The 16,574-nt window shown below is 39.0% G+C and overlaps 1 protein-coding gene across 2 annotated transcripts; it reads left to right on the forward strand.

Annotated features, from left to right (window-relative positions):
* The first annotated feature begins 1,174 nt into the window (after positions 1 to 1,174).
* CDKN3 (cyclin dependent kinase inhibitor 3) lies at positions 1,175 to 16,275 on the forward strand. 2 transcript variants are annotated; one of them, XM_046008998.1, is made up of 8 exons: positions 1,175 to 1,231; positions 3,543 to 3,625; positions 4,906 to 4,961; positions 5,484 to 5,528; positions 8,053 to 8,275; positions 12,605 to 12,636; positions 14,266 to 14,369; positions 16,043 to 16,275. In XM_046008998.1, the coding sequence occupies exons 1-8, from the start codon at positions 1,223 to 1,225 to the stop codon at positions 16,127 to 16,129; spliced, it is 639 nt and encodes a 212-aa protein (XP_045864954.1). In that variant the 5' UTR covers positions 1,175 to 1,222; the 3' UTR covers positions 16,130 to 16,275. The 2 variants fall into 2 exon arrangements, with proteins under 2 accessions (XP_045864954.1, XP_045864955.1); XM_046008999.1 differs by lacking the exon at positions 5,484 to 5,528.
* Positions 16,276 to 16,574: the final 299 nt, after the last annotated feature.

A 16,574-nucleotide genomic window follows, 5' to 3' on the forward strand; every position in this document is an offset into this window, starting at 1 on the left:
ATTCAATAAGTTGAAGGTCTGAATAGAACAAAAGACAAGAGAGCATTCTGCAGCAATCTGCCTTTCAGCTTCATCTGCAAAATCTGTTAGTCCTGGTTCTAATGCAGACTGCCTTTGAACTTCAGCTGCACCTCCTTCCTGAGTCTCCAGCCCCATAGACAACTCTGTCAGACTTTGCAGACTTGCCAAACTTTCACAGTTGGGAGATCCACTTCCTTAAAATAAATTTCTTTCTGTCTGTTATCCTCTCGGTGCTCTTTCTCTGGAGAACCCTGACTAATACAGACTCCAAGTCAAACTATGCTTTCTTCTTTACTAAAGAATTCCTCTTATTAGCTCTCCACCCACTGGTTTGCACAACATGAGTCAGGGAGCTGAAATTTCCACATATTCTGCAGATGTGCAGGTAATATGGGTCCCAATGACTTCCTTCTCCTGGCCAGCTAAATGGGAACGGAAGAGTGGGGGAGAGGATAAAAACCACAGTTTTTCAAGATTATAGCTGATTATGTAAAAACACTAGCACGAAAAATCATCTGGAGACTTATCTTCGTTTCTCACAATACCATTGCATTCACATTTACTGAATAGGAAAGCAGATCTGCAACCTAATCTGTCTAGATTCTAGCATAGTTTGGAACCCAAAATACCAAACATACAAGTTATGTTTGTATTTTGGATTTTTAGTCCTGTCCATCATATTTATATGACTAGATATGACCGTAAGTATAAAGTCTATGGGGAATGGAGTGTTTTCATAAGATGCTCGAGGATAGTGCTCCCCCATGCCCTTAAGATTTTTAAAAATTTAAGAAACAAAATACCCTACCCTGGTACCACTCTGGAATCCTGTCATGAGAAAGTAAGGCTTTCCAGCGTCCCCAAAGTGTTGGGGCTGCCTTCAGAAGCTTTCTTCGCTCCTGCTTCCCGCCCTCTCCCGGCGCTCTCCCAGCCAATCAACGTTCAGTAGGGCCCTCCAGCCGCGCGTCTTTCAAAGGCCCCTAGAAACCAATAGGCGGTTAAAGGCCAAGCCCAGGCACTCGGGGGGCGGAGGAAAAACAGGGAGAGGGTCTGATTGGCTCCTAGAAGACGCCGCGCTCCACCTCCCAGAAGGATGTACCAATGAGCTGAGCGAAGGGGCGGGCTCGGCGCGGGGCGCTAGCTGGGACGCCGGTGCTGCTGGAGAGAGGCGGCGGCAGGTCAGGACGCGGGGCGGCCAGCGATGAAGCCGGTGAGTCGGGCCGAGGCTTGGACGAGCGATGCCACAGGGACGGAGGCGGCCCCGAGGCCAGTTCTCGGGCCTGGGGACATTCCAGGCCTGCTCGCGGCCTGATTCTCCCTGTAACCGTCCTGGGTCGGGGAGGTGGCGCTTCCCTGGACGGGGGAGAGCGATGACTGAGAAGGAACAGGGTCGGTGGCGGACGTGGGAACGACAGACATTCGCTGTGCACCTGTCGTGCACCGGCTGGGTACTGCCGCCTGCGGAGTCTCCTAAGCCTCACGACAGCCCTGCCAGAGAGGGCTGAATCCGGTTTTACGGAAGAAACTGTGGCATGGAGAGCTGAGAGGTCTCGGTGTTATCAGTCTGCCTCATACCCAGCCCCAAAGGATGTCCGGAGATGCCCCGCGCGCCCCTGATGAGCGGTCCTCACCGCAGACGGGGAAAACTCGAGAAAGACCTTTGCCAACCCCCGTTTGTGGGCGTGTCACCATCCCCCGGGGCCAACTGGCACTGCGTGCTTTTCTGGGGTTCAGAACCTCTGGACCTGGGGGAGCAGAAACTTCTGACTCTGTTAGGATTTGTTCACCTGGCTGGAAGAGCCTTAGTGAAGGAGCCACACTCTGAAAATCTTGAATCGTCAAAACTGCTTTAAAGGGAAAGGAAAAACAGACGCAAGGAGCTGAGGTCCCACCTGACTCAATCACCTGTCACCAGGATTGACAACCTATTGAATATTAAAGGACCTTCATTTGAGTTGATAATAATAACGCAAAGAGATCCAAAGCAACTCACATCCACAGCCTAAATGGCTCTGTAATGTGATCTTGTGGTAACAAACAAGACCGTTATAGAGGATAGCTTCAGAGCTAGAAAGCACACTAGCTGGTTACCCTTGCTAATCCCCTTGTTCCTTGTGGAGGGGTGTCAGCTGGCCTTCACTCCTGGCCTCTTTTCCCGCTTGTTCCCTGAAGGGACCGAGCGAGAGATCTGATCCGCCAGACTGGGAAGAGCTGAACAAAATAGTTGAACCCTCTCTTCTCTCTGCAGTGTGTTGTTCACTGCTGCCCATGACTGGGTAGGTAAGTCCAATTCTGGAGTGAAGAGTTGACAGGTCCACTTGACTTTTAAAGCCACATCCTCCTTTTGACACTCAGTAATAAAACTAACATATTGATCTCCATTTGCCTCTCCACTGTTTTATCTCTCAGTGGTTCCAACTTGAAATAAGAAGAAAGGTGTGTTGTTTTTTTTTAATTGGTCCTATTAAACAAACTGACTCTTATGTAGAAATTATGCCTACAGGATTGAGTTCCAACTCCTTAGATCATTACACAAAGTCCATCTCAATCTCTCTAGTCCAGTAACTCACAAAGTTGAGGGCATGATATTCTACTTGTCCACCCCACCCCCCATTAACCAAACTACTAGGCCATGTTGGTGTTGTTTTTTTGAGAGATGGGGTAGTTGAAACTACTTATCTGGCTTCATCACCTCTGCTCTGATGTCACAGTTCCTGAAAACAAGTTCTTTCTCCTTTTGCCTTTATTGCCTTAACTTCTTCCTTATCTGCCTAAAAACTTCCTGCTTGTCCTTCAAACCCCAGCTAATTTATCTCCTCTGAAGCTTTCTCCACCTCTCTAATCAGTCACTGAGTTGGTTAAGCATCTGTCTTTGGCTCAGGTCATGATCTCAGGGTCCTGGGATGGAGCCCCACATCAGGCTCCTTGCCCAGCAGGGAATCTGCTTCTCCCTCTCCCTCTGCCTGCTGCTCCCCCTGCTTATGTTTGTGCTCTCTCTCTCCCTCCTCCCCATCAAATTAAAAAAAAAAAAATCTTTAAAAATAAATAAAATGCATAGTTTATGCTTCCATTTTAGCACTTATAAATTTCTTTTCTAATCTATGCACACATCTCCAACTGTACTGAAGCTTTTTATTTTATGGATCTTTGCCTCTCCAGAGCTTGGCAAATGAAGGTGTTTAAGAAATGTTTGTGAATTAATGAATAGGTCTCCTCACTTATAGTTGTAGAAAACGGAGACCCAGAATAAACTGAGATTGCTTGTCCGAGATTATACAGTAAGTGGCAGAGCCAAAACCAGGATGCTGGTTTTTCCCAGTCCGACTCTCTTTCCACTACAGAGCACTATAATTATTAATAGGATGGTAAACTCAGTAATTTAGTATTTCTATCGCTGATCATTCTGATATTCCAATTTGAATAAATTGCAAATATGCATTCAGTGTGTGTTTAAGCAAGGATCAGCTTATACATACGTATTCTTCTTTACAGTTATTTAACATAACTGATTTCTTTTGAAGCCTAGTTCATTGCAAACAAGCGAGTTTGACTCATCAGACGAAGAGCCTATTGAAGATGAACAGACTCCAATTCAGATATCATGGTATGTTCTGATCAATGATCACTTCTGATCAATGATGAGCTAAATTATTTGATGTATACATCATAGTCCGTGTAGATAATGTAGTCCACATTTTGAAAATATTTAGTGATTCTCTTCTGAGGATTGGGTAATTCTGATCTTTAAAGGATCCTCTAACTCCATGATTTATTTACTGTCTATGATAGAGGAAGACTTTTCTTTTGGATGGGGGATGGGCAGAGGAGGAAGTCAATTCTTCATGCATTCAGAAAACCATAGTAGAAACAAGTAAGGAGTTGAGACGGGATCAGCATATCTGCAATTTAGTACCCAAACCTACTTATTCTTTTATGAAAAAAGAACAATATACCAAACATAGGATGAGATATTTAATTGTTTATCATTTAGTCAAATCCTAGAACCACTTGTCACAATAATGTATCTATAGCAGACCCTGCCTAAGATAAATGCCATGTTACCATAGATACAATAGCAAAAACAAATGTTTCTATATAAAATCAACTTCCAAATCTTGGCAGTGACTTATTACACCAGAATCTCTACAATAATCAATGCTTTCTCTCATCCCTATAAATGTGATAATCTCTCCAAGAAAACACCATTTCCAACTATAAGAAGAGAAAAAGTGTGTTACCTCCAAAGTTCCTTTTGTCCTGTCATCAAATAGCAATTATCTTTCATTTCCCCTTCCACAACCCCCTTTAAAACTCAAAAACTCATCTAATTTTCAAAGTCACATGGTATTTATACAATGCCCCCTGTTTTCCTCTAAACTCATCTTCTGTCTTATAGACCAGGCTAGCCTTTATCTGCTTTGTCCCTGAGTACTGCAAACTGGGAATATGATTTCTTGAAATTATTTTATTTGAATCAAAATCCATTACCACAAGGAATGACCTCCAATTTTTATCATATGAAATTATATTTGTTTAATTTATTTTATAATTTATAATTTAATTATATCTGTTTAATTATATCTGTTTAGTCCTACAAAGAAATCTTAAAATAGTAATGTAGGATGAATGCTGGGGATGAAATCATCAGAAGGTCATTTTCTAGACAATTCCCCAAGATTACTAATGCAAAATATCTCAGATAACATACCACAGGGTAACTTAAATATGTTTTATACTATTATATTTGCATACATATTTTTGTTTTGTGACTGCAGTAAAACTTTAAAACACCCTTGTTCCATGCCAAGCACGCCTTTCTTGAACTGAGTTTCCATTTACAACTTTTTAAAAATGGAACTAAACTTCAAGTTTTATTCTTTTCAGGCTACCCCTGTCACGAGTGAATTGTTCTCAGTTTCTTGGTTTATGTGCTCTTCCAGGTAGGTAACACTACAGTTGGCTCCTATTGATATACTAAAGATAATCTGTTTATCAGCTAATACATCATTGTACTGAGCAAGAAGAGAATTTCCTAGATCATCAGCCTGGAGAACTCACTTTAGGATGCCCTCATGTGGGCTCTAGCTAAAAGAACAGAAATCACTCTTCAACCCTTCCAGACCCATTCACAGTTCTGCATTTCTGATTTACCTATCTTAAAAAAAAAACAAACTTCAGCATTGGAGTACAAGGTGAGGCTGAGGGCAACAGGCAGGTACTTGTTACAGAAAGGACACAGAAAAAAGACTCTGTGGATTAGGAGCTCCTTCAACTGGGTCTATGAATCCCTGCAATTATATTTCTAAGAATATAAGAAATTGAAATCCACACTCAAAATGAAATTGAAACATATAAATGATCATAGAGGTATGACCTTGTAAAGTAACTGTGTATGTGTTTAAATATATTTGTTATATGTGACCAAAAACTGACTTTTTCACTTGCCTTATTACTGCTTATAGGTTGTAAATTTAAAAATGTTAGAAGAAATATCCAAAAAGACACAGGTAGGTATAACATGAAACAACCATATTAATTGTTTTTTCCTTAATAACACTGAAAATCTCTTTGTCAAAAAGAACAAACGCTAGTCTCTGTTCAGTATACGAAATATATGTTTGTTATTTCATAATTTCAAACTGTAGATTTATTCTGACACACAAAGAGATATTTGCAAAGGGCACAGAGAACTAACTCCTTATTTACTAAATACAGCATCGCTTTTCACTGATTATTGTAGTTACACATAGAAATTGCATTTGAGTTTAAAATGTGTAAATTAGAGGGAGGAAAGTATGTAAATAGAAAACTGCCATTTCACTGCCCAGATCTTTTAACATACTGTCCTTTACAGACATGATTGTGATGGTAGAAGTTAAGCCTAAGCCAAGAACCCAGAGGTAGTAGTGAAATTGTCCATCCTGGGTAGAAAATTTAGAGAGCTAGCATCTGGGTGGGAAAAATGGAATAGGGTCTGATCTTCCCAGACTCAAGGATGTTCACCCGACAAATATCCTAATAACCCACCCCAATTTGGAATTTACATATTCCACGGAACCAAAAACCTTGGATTTTCAAAACATTTTATCCTGGTTGGCCTGGAATATCTCAAGGCTAATAGTCCTACCAATGTCCCCATAATATACCAAAATAAATATAAATAAACACACACATGCGCGTGCATGTGCATGCGCGCGCACACACACACACACACATATCTTGATTCTGACCAGTATAAATTTTTTAAATCTTAAAGTTTTTTTCCTGACTGTTTGGGATATCAATTTATTAACTTGCTTTCTCTAATTTATTCCTTACCTACCAAAAAAGACTTACAGAGGTTAAAAGATTAGTTGACTCTTGAATTACTTGTAAAGATTCTCTGATTTAGATATACCTGCCATGGTAGGGAGTTTTTATTTGAAGAACATTTAGGTCATAAGCAAACTGTAATGAAAATCACTGGCTCAAGAACCAGTCTTGCACATTTTGGAAAGCCCTATTCATTTAGTATCTTCTATAAAAGGGGTTTCCAATATTTTACCAAACCTTTTGTTTTCCAGTGAGATCTTAAATGGAATCCAAAGTATAAAAGATGACAGTCCGGTGGGAGAGACCTAGACTCTCCCTGCATCAGCCCCTATGGTTCCCTCCTCAGAGTCCTTTCTAGGAAAGTTTGAAAACCACTGTGTAATAGAAATTATCCATTGTGTGCAAGAGTCAGAGAGAAAATCACCTTAAAAATGGTTAAGTATGCAGGCTTCAGTTTTAATTCTTTTAGAAGTATGAAAATATAATAGTATTATCTAAAGCAGCATGTCGGGAGTCACAAATAGAAGCCACGTGTGTAACTTTCCATTTTCTAGCTGCCATATTAAAAAAGTAAAAAACAGATGAAATTAACTTGATATATTTTATTTAGCCTAACAGAGCCTAAATAGTTTCATTTTAATGGTTTTAAGCTAAAAAAATTATTAATGAGATACAGGTTTTTTTGTACTTGATCTTTGAGATCAGATATATATTTTACACTTACGATACATCTCAATTTGGACTAGCCACATTTCAAGTACAAATCTGGAGGTTCATGATAAAAGACGCTTCGTTAAATTAGTCCCTGGATTAAGCAGGGAGAGAGAGGAGACTGAGATCAGCCAGAATTAGTTATTCATTTTGAACATAAGACTCTAGAGTGAATATTGTCATAAGAATGTTTTAGTGTATAGAATGACCAATAGTACTATTGCTTGGTTAGCTTGGTTAGCTAAGTCACCTAATTCTAGCATAGTTAACGTTTTATTTCCTAGAGACCTAGTCCATAAAATGAAATGCATGGTGGCAAGACCCAGTACAAATATAAAGGAGAACATGAGCTCAGGCAGCCTGGGCATGCAGGAGATTTTACATACAATGCTTAGGGTAAAACAAAACAGCAGAGGGAGGTAAATAGCAAACATGGACTTTGGGAGAAGAAAATGGGAAAGAAATATGCTTTTGTTTTTTCACAAGAGTTTATTTTGAAATAGCAAATGTTTTAAAATTTATTTTTAAAGCCATATGGAAATAAAGATTTTTTTCAAGAACAGCAATATACTTGGCTCATCTTAAAATTCAGTTTAAAACATTTTGAATTATTAAGTCATTATAATATTATAAATATATAATTATTATAATATGATAATATAATCACTATATTATAAGGCTATTATCCTATTATAATATAAAATAATTATGATTATTATATTATAGTATGATTTTATTATTAAGGTGATTAATTTTAATCACCTTTTGGTCCAGGTGTTTCCAATTCCTATTTTGTGCTTAGTGACTTGATTTTTACCCTTCTTTGAAGACAGATCAAAATTGTTTTAGATTATTAATAAGTATTTCAAATTTATAGATTATCATTTGTTATTTACTTAGTTTGGCTTAAGAAATTTAACACCACATCCTCTGTCTTGACTGTATTTAAATTTGTAATATTTTGTACATGTGTATCTTGTACAATCATGTATCTTGGTTTATTGGCAGAAGAACTAAAGAGCTATGGTATACAAGACATATTTGTTTTCTGCACCAGAGGAGAACTGTCAAAATACAGAGTCCCAAACCTTTTGGACCTCTACCATCAGTATGGATTTATCACTCATCATCATCCAATTCCAGATGGAGGGACTCCTGACATAGCCAGCTGCTGTGAAATAATGGAGGAGCTTGCAATCTGCCTTAAAAATAATCGAAAAACCTTAATACAGTACGTTATTCCTTTCTTCATAAATAACATGAGAAATGCACCAGTCGGAAAAATTTTTCTAGTTATTGCATCCTTATTCACTTACTACCTACCTTACAGTTTGGTGAAAGGATCAAAAGGAGATAAAACATGACAGGTACTCGCATAATGTCTACGACAGGGCAAGCACTCAGATATTTGCCATTAGTCCTTTTGAAGGGTAAGGACAATAAATGAGTAGACTTGAAAATTTTTAGAACAGGTTTACAGGCTTTTTATTCTTTCTTTTTGCCTTAGAGCATTACTTATAATTTTGGGACCCTCTTCCTTCCAAAAAAGGTGGGACATCATTCTTATGATACCCTTACTCACTCACCGGTCAGCCTTTCAGTGGCTTAGTTTGCTTCTAACCACCAAAAAAAAAAAAAAAAAAAAAAAAAAAAAAAAATTCAGCATTGGGGGCCACCGAGTGGCTCACGTAGTTAAGAATCTGCCTTCATCTCAGGTCATGATCCCAGGGTCCTGGGATCAAGCCCTGCATCAGGCTCCCTGCTCAGTGGGGAGTCTCCTTATCCCTGTCCCTCTGACCTTCCCCTCCGCTCGCTTTCTCTCTCCCTCAAATGAATAAATAAAAAATCTTGAGGGGAAAAAAAGGTCAGTTTTTTAAAAATTAGCAAAGAAATCATAAGCAATGAGCAATCTTAAAAATATGACTGTAAAATTATATTTGATGATATCAATTTGCCACCAGACCAAAAGAGGTACTCTCATTGTTTGTCCATGGCTATGCACAAGCTGCTGGTATGGAAATTTAAAACGAAATAAAATGAACTAAGGGGGGAAAAAAGGAGGCGAGAGGAGAAAAGTAGCTTGGAGAAAGGAAAAAGGGAGTGCCAATCAGCAGTAGACAGTAGCAATACAAAGATTAGAAGTGATGCTGTGGATAATGCAGTAGATGCTCTGCCTGCAGTGAGACACACAGCAGAGGTTCTGTGACTCTTGTACTTTTTGTATCCTAATAAATTGCTTAATCCTTTCTGGAACAAGATAGAATATTAAATAGCTTGATACCTCAAAAGCCCTAAAGTCATTGCTCTGAACTAGAAAGTATGCAGACTATACCAAATAACCAGGTAGTCTCATGGCACCAAGGGAAAGGGCGAGCCCAGCCAGCTTCTCCATAGACCTAGGGCTGGGGGGCCTTGTGCCCACAGTTCCCATTACAAAGGTAAACAAAGTAGTGCATGGGGCTTTGGGGACACACACTGTGGCTGAAATGAACTCTAATGTACAGAGAACTGGACACCATCCTACATTCTACAGTTTCCAGCCTTTCTCTAGAGAAATGCGTAATCTACAATTATAAGCAATTACTAACTGCTTTACTAATTATAAAAGCAAAATTTTGGAATAAAGTTGTCTATACTAAATTATCTAATAAGTCTAAGTAAAATATCATTAGATAATTACATGTGGCTCACAAAAAATATTTCTCAATTTGGGGACCCATTTTTCAAATCAGTTCTGAGATTTTTTTTTAACTTAAATTTTAATTTTTTAAGATTTTATTTATTTGAGAGAGAGAGACAGAAAGAGAAGAAATACAAGCAGGGGTAATGGGAGAAGGCTCCCTACTGAGCTAGGAGTCTGATGTGGGGCTTGATCCCAGGACACTGGGACCATGACTGAGCCGAAGGCAGACGCTTAATGACTGAGCCACCCAGGCACTCCTCTTTTTTTTTTTTTTTTTTTAAATACGTCCTTGAAAACAGCCTCTACTGAAAAGTTTCTAGAGATCAAACTAGCTCAGATTAGTGAAATTTAATGAATTTTACTTGAGTGGGTTCTAGCATACCAAATGCTGTCTGATGTTTGAACAGAATATAAAGAGGATGGAAAGATGGTTACATAGGTTGAATGCTTCTGGCTCCCATAAAATAAAGCATCTGTTGATGCTCATCATCTTAGAGCTTTTGAAGGTGTTCTACAGTGGCTAATTTTCTATCCATTCTGCCATCTTTGAGTGCTTCCATTGCTAGATGGCTCTATAGTTTATTCCACAGAAACTGGGTCTGGTAAAATTTTTTCAACCATTTTGTTGACTGCTCGTGCTATCCCATTGATTCTCCCTGTGCATTTTTGTTCCTTTATAAAATCAGTGAAACTGCTTGCCTACTGTACTATGCTGTTTCCTAGGGCTGTTGTAACAAAGTACTACAAAGTGGGTAGCTTAGGACAACAGAAATTTTCTCTCCCCCAGTTCTGAAGGTAGAAGTCCAAAATCAAGGTGTCAACAGGACCATATGCCCTCTGAGTCTCTGGTAGAATCTTTTCTTGCCTCTTCCTAGCTTCTGGTGGTGGCCCCACTCTTTAGTGTTCCTTGGTTCACAGCTGCATCACTCCAATCTCTGCCTCTGTTGTCACAGGATTCTCTCTGTGTTGCTGTGTCTTCCTGAGGCATTTCCTCTTATAAGGATACCAGTCAGAGACCTGGGTGGCTCAGTCAGTTAAGCGTCTGCCTTCAGCTCAGGTCATGATCCTGGGGTCCTGGGATCAAATCCTGCATTGGGTTCCCTACTTAGCAGAGAGTCTGCTTTTCCCTCTATTCCTCCCCACTGCCTGTGCTCGCTCTCTCTCTCACACACACAAATAAATAAATAAATCTTAAAAAAAAAAAAAAAAAGGACACCAGTCATACTGCATTAGGGTCTACCCCTATAACCTCAACTTAACTTAATTACATCTGCAAAGACCCTATTTCTAGACAAGGTCACTTTCGGGGATTAGGACTTCAACACACCTTTATGGGGCTACAATTCAACCTGTAACACCCACAATGTACCATACATTATGAATACAAAACAGGCACTGTGAGGTCCACTCCCCTCCCTCAAGGAACCCATGCTAACAGCCCAACCACGCAGGTGCAGTGAGACTCGAACAAGGTATACACAAGGTGGCACAAGGGGCAGTGACAGCTTCCATGGGGCACAAAGGCAGTTCAGAAATGGCCATTTGAGCTAGGTTTTAAAGGATGAGCAGGAATCAGAGGAGGAAAGATAAAGGTATGAGGAAGTATTCACCTTGCAGAGAAACACTGAAGTGCCCGTCTCTACCTTCCTGTGGTAGATCTTCGTCTCTGAAATGGGCCTCTATCCAGGACACTCCATAGAAAGCAAGCTTGTGACTACTCTAGGAGACAGTATCTGCTGGGTCTGTGGCTCGTATCCTCTCCCGGCTTCACCTATGGTACCCCATGCTCATTCATGGTCTTGAGAAGTCGTCAGCACTACTTTAGGTTCAATAAGCCCTCTAAAAAAGTTAGGAATTGTGTAAAACATTTTTTAAGCATCTTCAAAAGTAATTGGGATGAATGGTTTTGGTGCTGGAGGTTTAATCATGATTTTTTTCTGGAAAATCCAGTTCTGCAGAACTGCTGATTTCTTCACAGGGCTAGACTAGAGCACCTAACATGCATTGACTTTTTACTCTGTGCCAAGCTCTGTTGCAAGCCCTTTACAAATTTAGTTACCTCATTCAGTCCTAACTATGATGCAGGTACTGTGGCTGTCACCATTTTTTAGGTGCTAGGGCTGAGGCCCAGAGAGGTTAAATCACTTGCTTAGGTTCACACATGTCATAATGACAAATCACCGTTCAGCCCCAGACAGCAGGACTCTAGAACCCAGGCTCCAAACCTCTGTTACACACCACCTCTGTACTCTTTTTAGGTAATGAAGAGTCATCACACGGACTTGTTCCATAACCACGGTTTTGTTTAGACAGAGGAAAATAAACTGGCAGTTGGTCAAAATAGTCTGATTTCTATTTAGTAACATATCCCACTTCCCAGATGTGGATCCTGGTGCTTAATGGGTCCATGAAAAGGCCCTGCCTGCATTGACCACTAGAGGTGTTCAGAATACCTCCCAACAAATAAATAAGCACACCCTGCTCTTGGTTAATTTAAAAATTCTTATTGGGGCACCTGGGTGGCTCAGTGGGTTAAACCTCTGCCTTTGGCTCAGGTCATCATCTCAGGGTCCTGGGATCAAGTTCCGCATCGAGCTTTCTGCTCAGCGGGGAGCCTGCTTCCTACCCACCCGCCTCTCTCTCTCTGCCTGCCTCTCTGCCTACTTGTGCCTCTCTCTCTCTGCCTGCCTCTATGCCTACTTGTGATCGCTCTCTGTCAAATAAACAAATAAAATTTTTAAAAAACTTATTAACCTCTGTGTACCAGTCACTGTGCTAGTAGGCACTATTAGAAAGGGCAGAAAGAGCAGGTCTTCAGTTCTAATTGGTGGGGTAGAAGGAAAACGTACAATATTCAAAACTGTGCTTCCCTTTCAGCTGTTATGGAGGACTTGGGAGATCTTGTCTTGGTAAGAAATGTGTTTTCATTATTCAGTATTTCTCTTTATCCTCAAAGTAGGCAAAAGTATCAGTTTCTGGGCCATATGCTCACTTTGTATTAAAATCAGACCAAAAAATATATAAATCTGCTAAGACCTAAGGAATTATTTAAGGCCCTTAATTTGGTCTTCTCTAGAAAGCTAGAGTGTGAATGGGAAGTATTTTCAACATTGTTTTGAAGGATTCTGCAAAACATAATATACACGTCTTAGCACCTGCATTCTTGTGTTTTGTTTTCCAATGTTTTCCCTATGCAGGTGTTATGATACTGACAGCAAATTTTAAATAATATCCATCATAAGTATGAAAACCATAGTGAATTACTTCATGCAATTACTGTTCACTTTTTAAAAAATGTGTTAGGAAGAAAAATAGTTAACAAAGTGGCATACTGGAGTAACGTTCAATCCTTTTAATGTTGGACAGTATCAAAATCAAAAACTTTTATGCTTCTAGGGAAATCAAAATAAAAAGAAAATTCACAGAATGGGAAAAAATATTTACAAATCATATATCTGATAGGGGCTTACCTAGAATATATAAAGAACTCTTACATCTCAATAATAAAAAGACAACCCAATTAAAAAATGGGCAAAGGATCTGAATAGATATTTCTCCAAACAAAATATACAAATGACCGTTAAGGACATGAAAAGATGTCTAATGTCATTAGTCATCACGGAAATGCAAATCAAAACCACAAAGCAATACTACTCAATACCCATTAGGATGCCTATTATCCAAATAATGGAAAAAATCCACTGGGATGTGGAGAAATTGGAACTTCCATACACTGCAGGAGAGAATGTGAAATGGTGCAGCTGCTTTGGACAACGGTCTGGCAGTACTTCCTCAAACAGTTAAACATAGAGTCACCATGTGTCCCAGCAAGTCCTGCCCAAAACAAATGGAAGCACGTCTACACAAAAACTCGTACGTGAACATTTATAGCAGCATTATGCACAAGAGCCAACAAATGGAGCCAGCCTAAATGCCCATCAACTGACAGTGGATAAACAAAATGTACATCCTTACAATGGGATATTACTCATCCATAAAAAGGAATGAAGTAGTGACACGTCACAATAGGTATGCGTCTTGAAAACGTTATTCTAAGAAGCCAGTCACACAAGCACACATATGATTGCATTTATATAAAATATCTAGATTAGGCAAATCCATAGAAAGCAGATTAATGGTTGCTTAGAGCAGGGTGATGGGGGCAGGGGGATGATTACAAGAGGGGACAGGGTTTCTTTTTGAGGGGATGAAAAGGTTCTAAAATGGACTGTGGTGATGGCTGCACCCATCTGTGAATACACTAAAATCCACTGAATGGTGCACTTTAAATGAATGAATTCTATGTATATTAAATAGAGCTCAATAAAGAATGAAGCCAGTTTAAACTTCAATTCAACCAGTCATTTAAAATCATAATTTAACTGTCAAAAGTACATGCTAGAAGTCTTTTAATCCATTTTGCACAATGACACTAAACTCATCTTCTGCACCAGCAGAAGTCTAATTAAATATGTAACACTCTCTACCTTATCATTAATTATTTAATAATATACTATTTTCCTAACATGTTCCATTAGTGGCCGCTTGTCTCCTCCTCTACCTGTCTGACACAGTTTCACCACAGCAAGCCATCGACAGCCTGAGAGACCTGCGAGGGTCTGGAGCAATACAGACAATCAAGGTAAGGAGGCTGTGTGTTCCTGGTTTAGGGGCGGTTATAGACACAGTGGAGTCCTGTCATCAAGAGGGCAATGAAAACCCAAAGCATTCTGTTAGTCGTATATCATCTGTTCAAAACTTACATTTAAATATGACCTGAATGTCTGAAAAAGTTCATTGTGTTTCTAACAACCTAATGAAAAAATGACCTTTCCAGTTTACTCTTGCAGGATCTACCACTGTTCAGTTTTTGCCCATTCAGTCTCAGAATGAATCCTCTTATTTGGAAAAATTGGGAAATTTTAAATTTAATATTTATTTAGCTTTTCCAAATGAAAGTATTCCTATGATCTTAGTAGTTTTTGGCCAGAAAGATCTAGTGAAGATCCTCTCCTATCACCAAAACAGTTAACAAAGACCAATGAATGACTATCCCACAAAGCTACACTAATTATCCTTTGCTGTGGATAACTAAAATGACAACTTCGCATTTACTTTCCTCTTAACACTTAAAAATCTCTGCAGTAGCAGTGCCCCAAAGATATTATTTTGTATTAATGTTCCTGAAAGATCCTGCAGATTTCACTTTATTTCTAGATTTGTAAAGCCAATTTGCCTTCCTTTCCCAAGTACCCTGTCTCAGCATTAGGATTAAATCAGAAGATCAGGCACGAGAGTCCTGGCCTTCAGGGGCTTCCTGGGCTTGTGTCCATCTTCCCAGGGTCAGGGGTCTATGGAAGGGCCATGAACGTGAATTATTACAGTAACTGACAAATTCACCAAGCAGTCTGATTCTCCGGGCTTAACTCAGGTCATTCAAAACAATCCATGCAGAATCCACTTCACTGGACAGGTTCTGAAAACAGAATTCCCCTTCTTATCTCTTAAAATCCAGGGATCCTTCAAATTCAAGATGTTTTCAGGTCTCCCTCTGAAACAAAACCAAATGCTCAAACATATCCAACTGTGTGTTTTAGATCTTTAATTTTGGAGCAAATTAAGCCCACATTATATGGGCTGTCTGCTGATCACCTCAGCACTCTAGCAAACAGGCTTTCCCATTTCTGTGCTGGTAAGAGCTAGTTAGGAGGCAATTTCAACTTCCCGATAACTATAAAAAATGAGATTATTGGCAGAATAAGAATATCCTCCGGGAAACTATTAAAACTCCAAATAAATTATTTAAAGTTTTATTTCACTTATCTGTTAAGATTCGTGTTTTTAATACTGACTACTATGAACATTGTTCCAAATGGATTGTATCATCACAAGCAGCAGCAATCTAGGGCTTCCATAAATTAAGAAATAGATTTTCTTGAAATATACCATTGTTAATTGCTATAGAAAGTACCCTCTCCTCCATACTTACCCCCCAGAGGAAAATACATTAGCAAAAAGAATGCCTTCACATATTATTTTTAATTTTAATTTGCTGTTGCCAGTAAAAGGATTTTACAGATTTATAAAATATTCATGTGTATTGCATGCTACCTTCTGATTTTTAATGCAAGTTTCTCCACACTATATGCAGCTTTATTAAAAGGTAAAACTTCTCATAAGGCAAACACTTCCTTATCCAAAAGTATGTAGAACTGTTCTTAGCAATTATTTTTTGATTTCTGATTGCTACTAGTATTGTCTACTCTGCTAACTGGGTTTCCACAATATATTTCAACGTATCTTTACTTTTTTCAGCAATATAATTATCTTCATGAGTTTCGGGACAAACTAGCTGCACATCTGTCATCAAGAGATTCATTATCAAGATCTGTATCTAGATAAAAAAGAATTTCAAATAACATATATATGACCATGTCTGAAATTTAAGAGCTATTTAACATAATTTGTATGGAAATGAAACTTACTAGTGTCACCAACCCGAATGTAAATGTTTATGTGCAGATAATCCTAAAGTTTTTATTCAAAAATCCTGATTGTGTCTCTCATTTCTTATAGATGAAAAGTTGCTATACAATTTTCCTTTTTAGAAATGAACTGGCTTCTCTGGAATATTTTACCTGGAAGTAATGCTGAAACAAGCATATGGAAAAATATTTGACTGCCTAGTTTTATTATTTACCACACTTTTACCTCCTTTTACTATGTGTAACTACCGGTGGAACATGACATGGTAATAAGCATAAAAATTGGTTTGAGTACCCAAGCTAAAATCAAGTAACTTTCACCCTCTATTCCTCCCACATGTCCTCCCAAGGCTTTTTCCCCA

Source organism: Meles meles, chromosome 6 (genome assembly GCF_922984935.1).
Source record: "Meles meles chromosome 6, mMelMel3.1 paternal haplotype, whole genome shotgun sequence".
Classification (NCBI taxonomy): Eukaryota; Metazoa; Chordata; class Mammalia; order Carnivora; family Mustelidae; genus Meles; species Meles meles.

Coding starts and splice junctions, on each gene's coding strand:
- CDKN3 (XM_046008998.1), top strand. Junction 3,626..4,905: donor ACTCCAATTCAGATATCATG/GTATGTTCTGAT, acceptor TATTCTTTTCAG/GCTACCCCTGTCACGAGTGA. Junction 12,637..14,265: donor ACTTGGGAGATCTTGTCTTG/GTAAGAAATGTG, acceptor ATGTTCCATTAG/TGGCCGCTTGTCTCCTCCTC.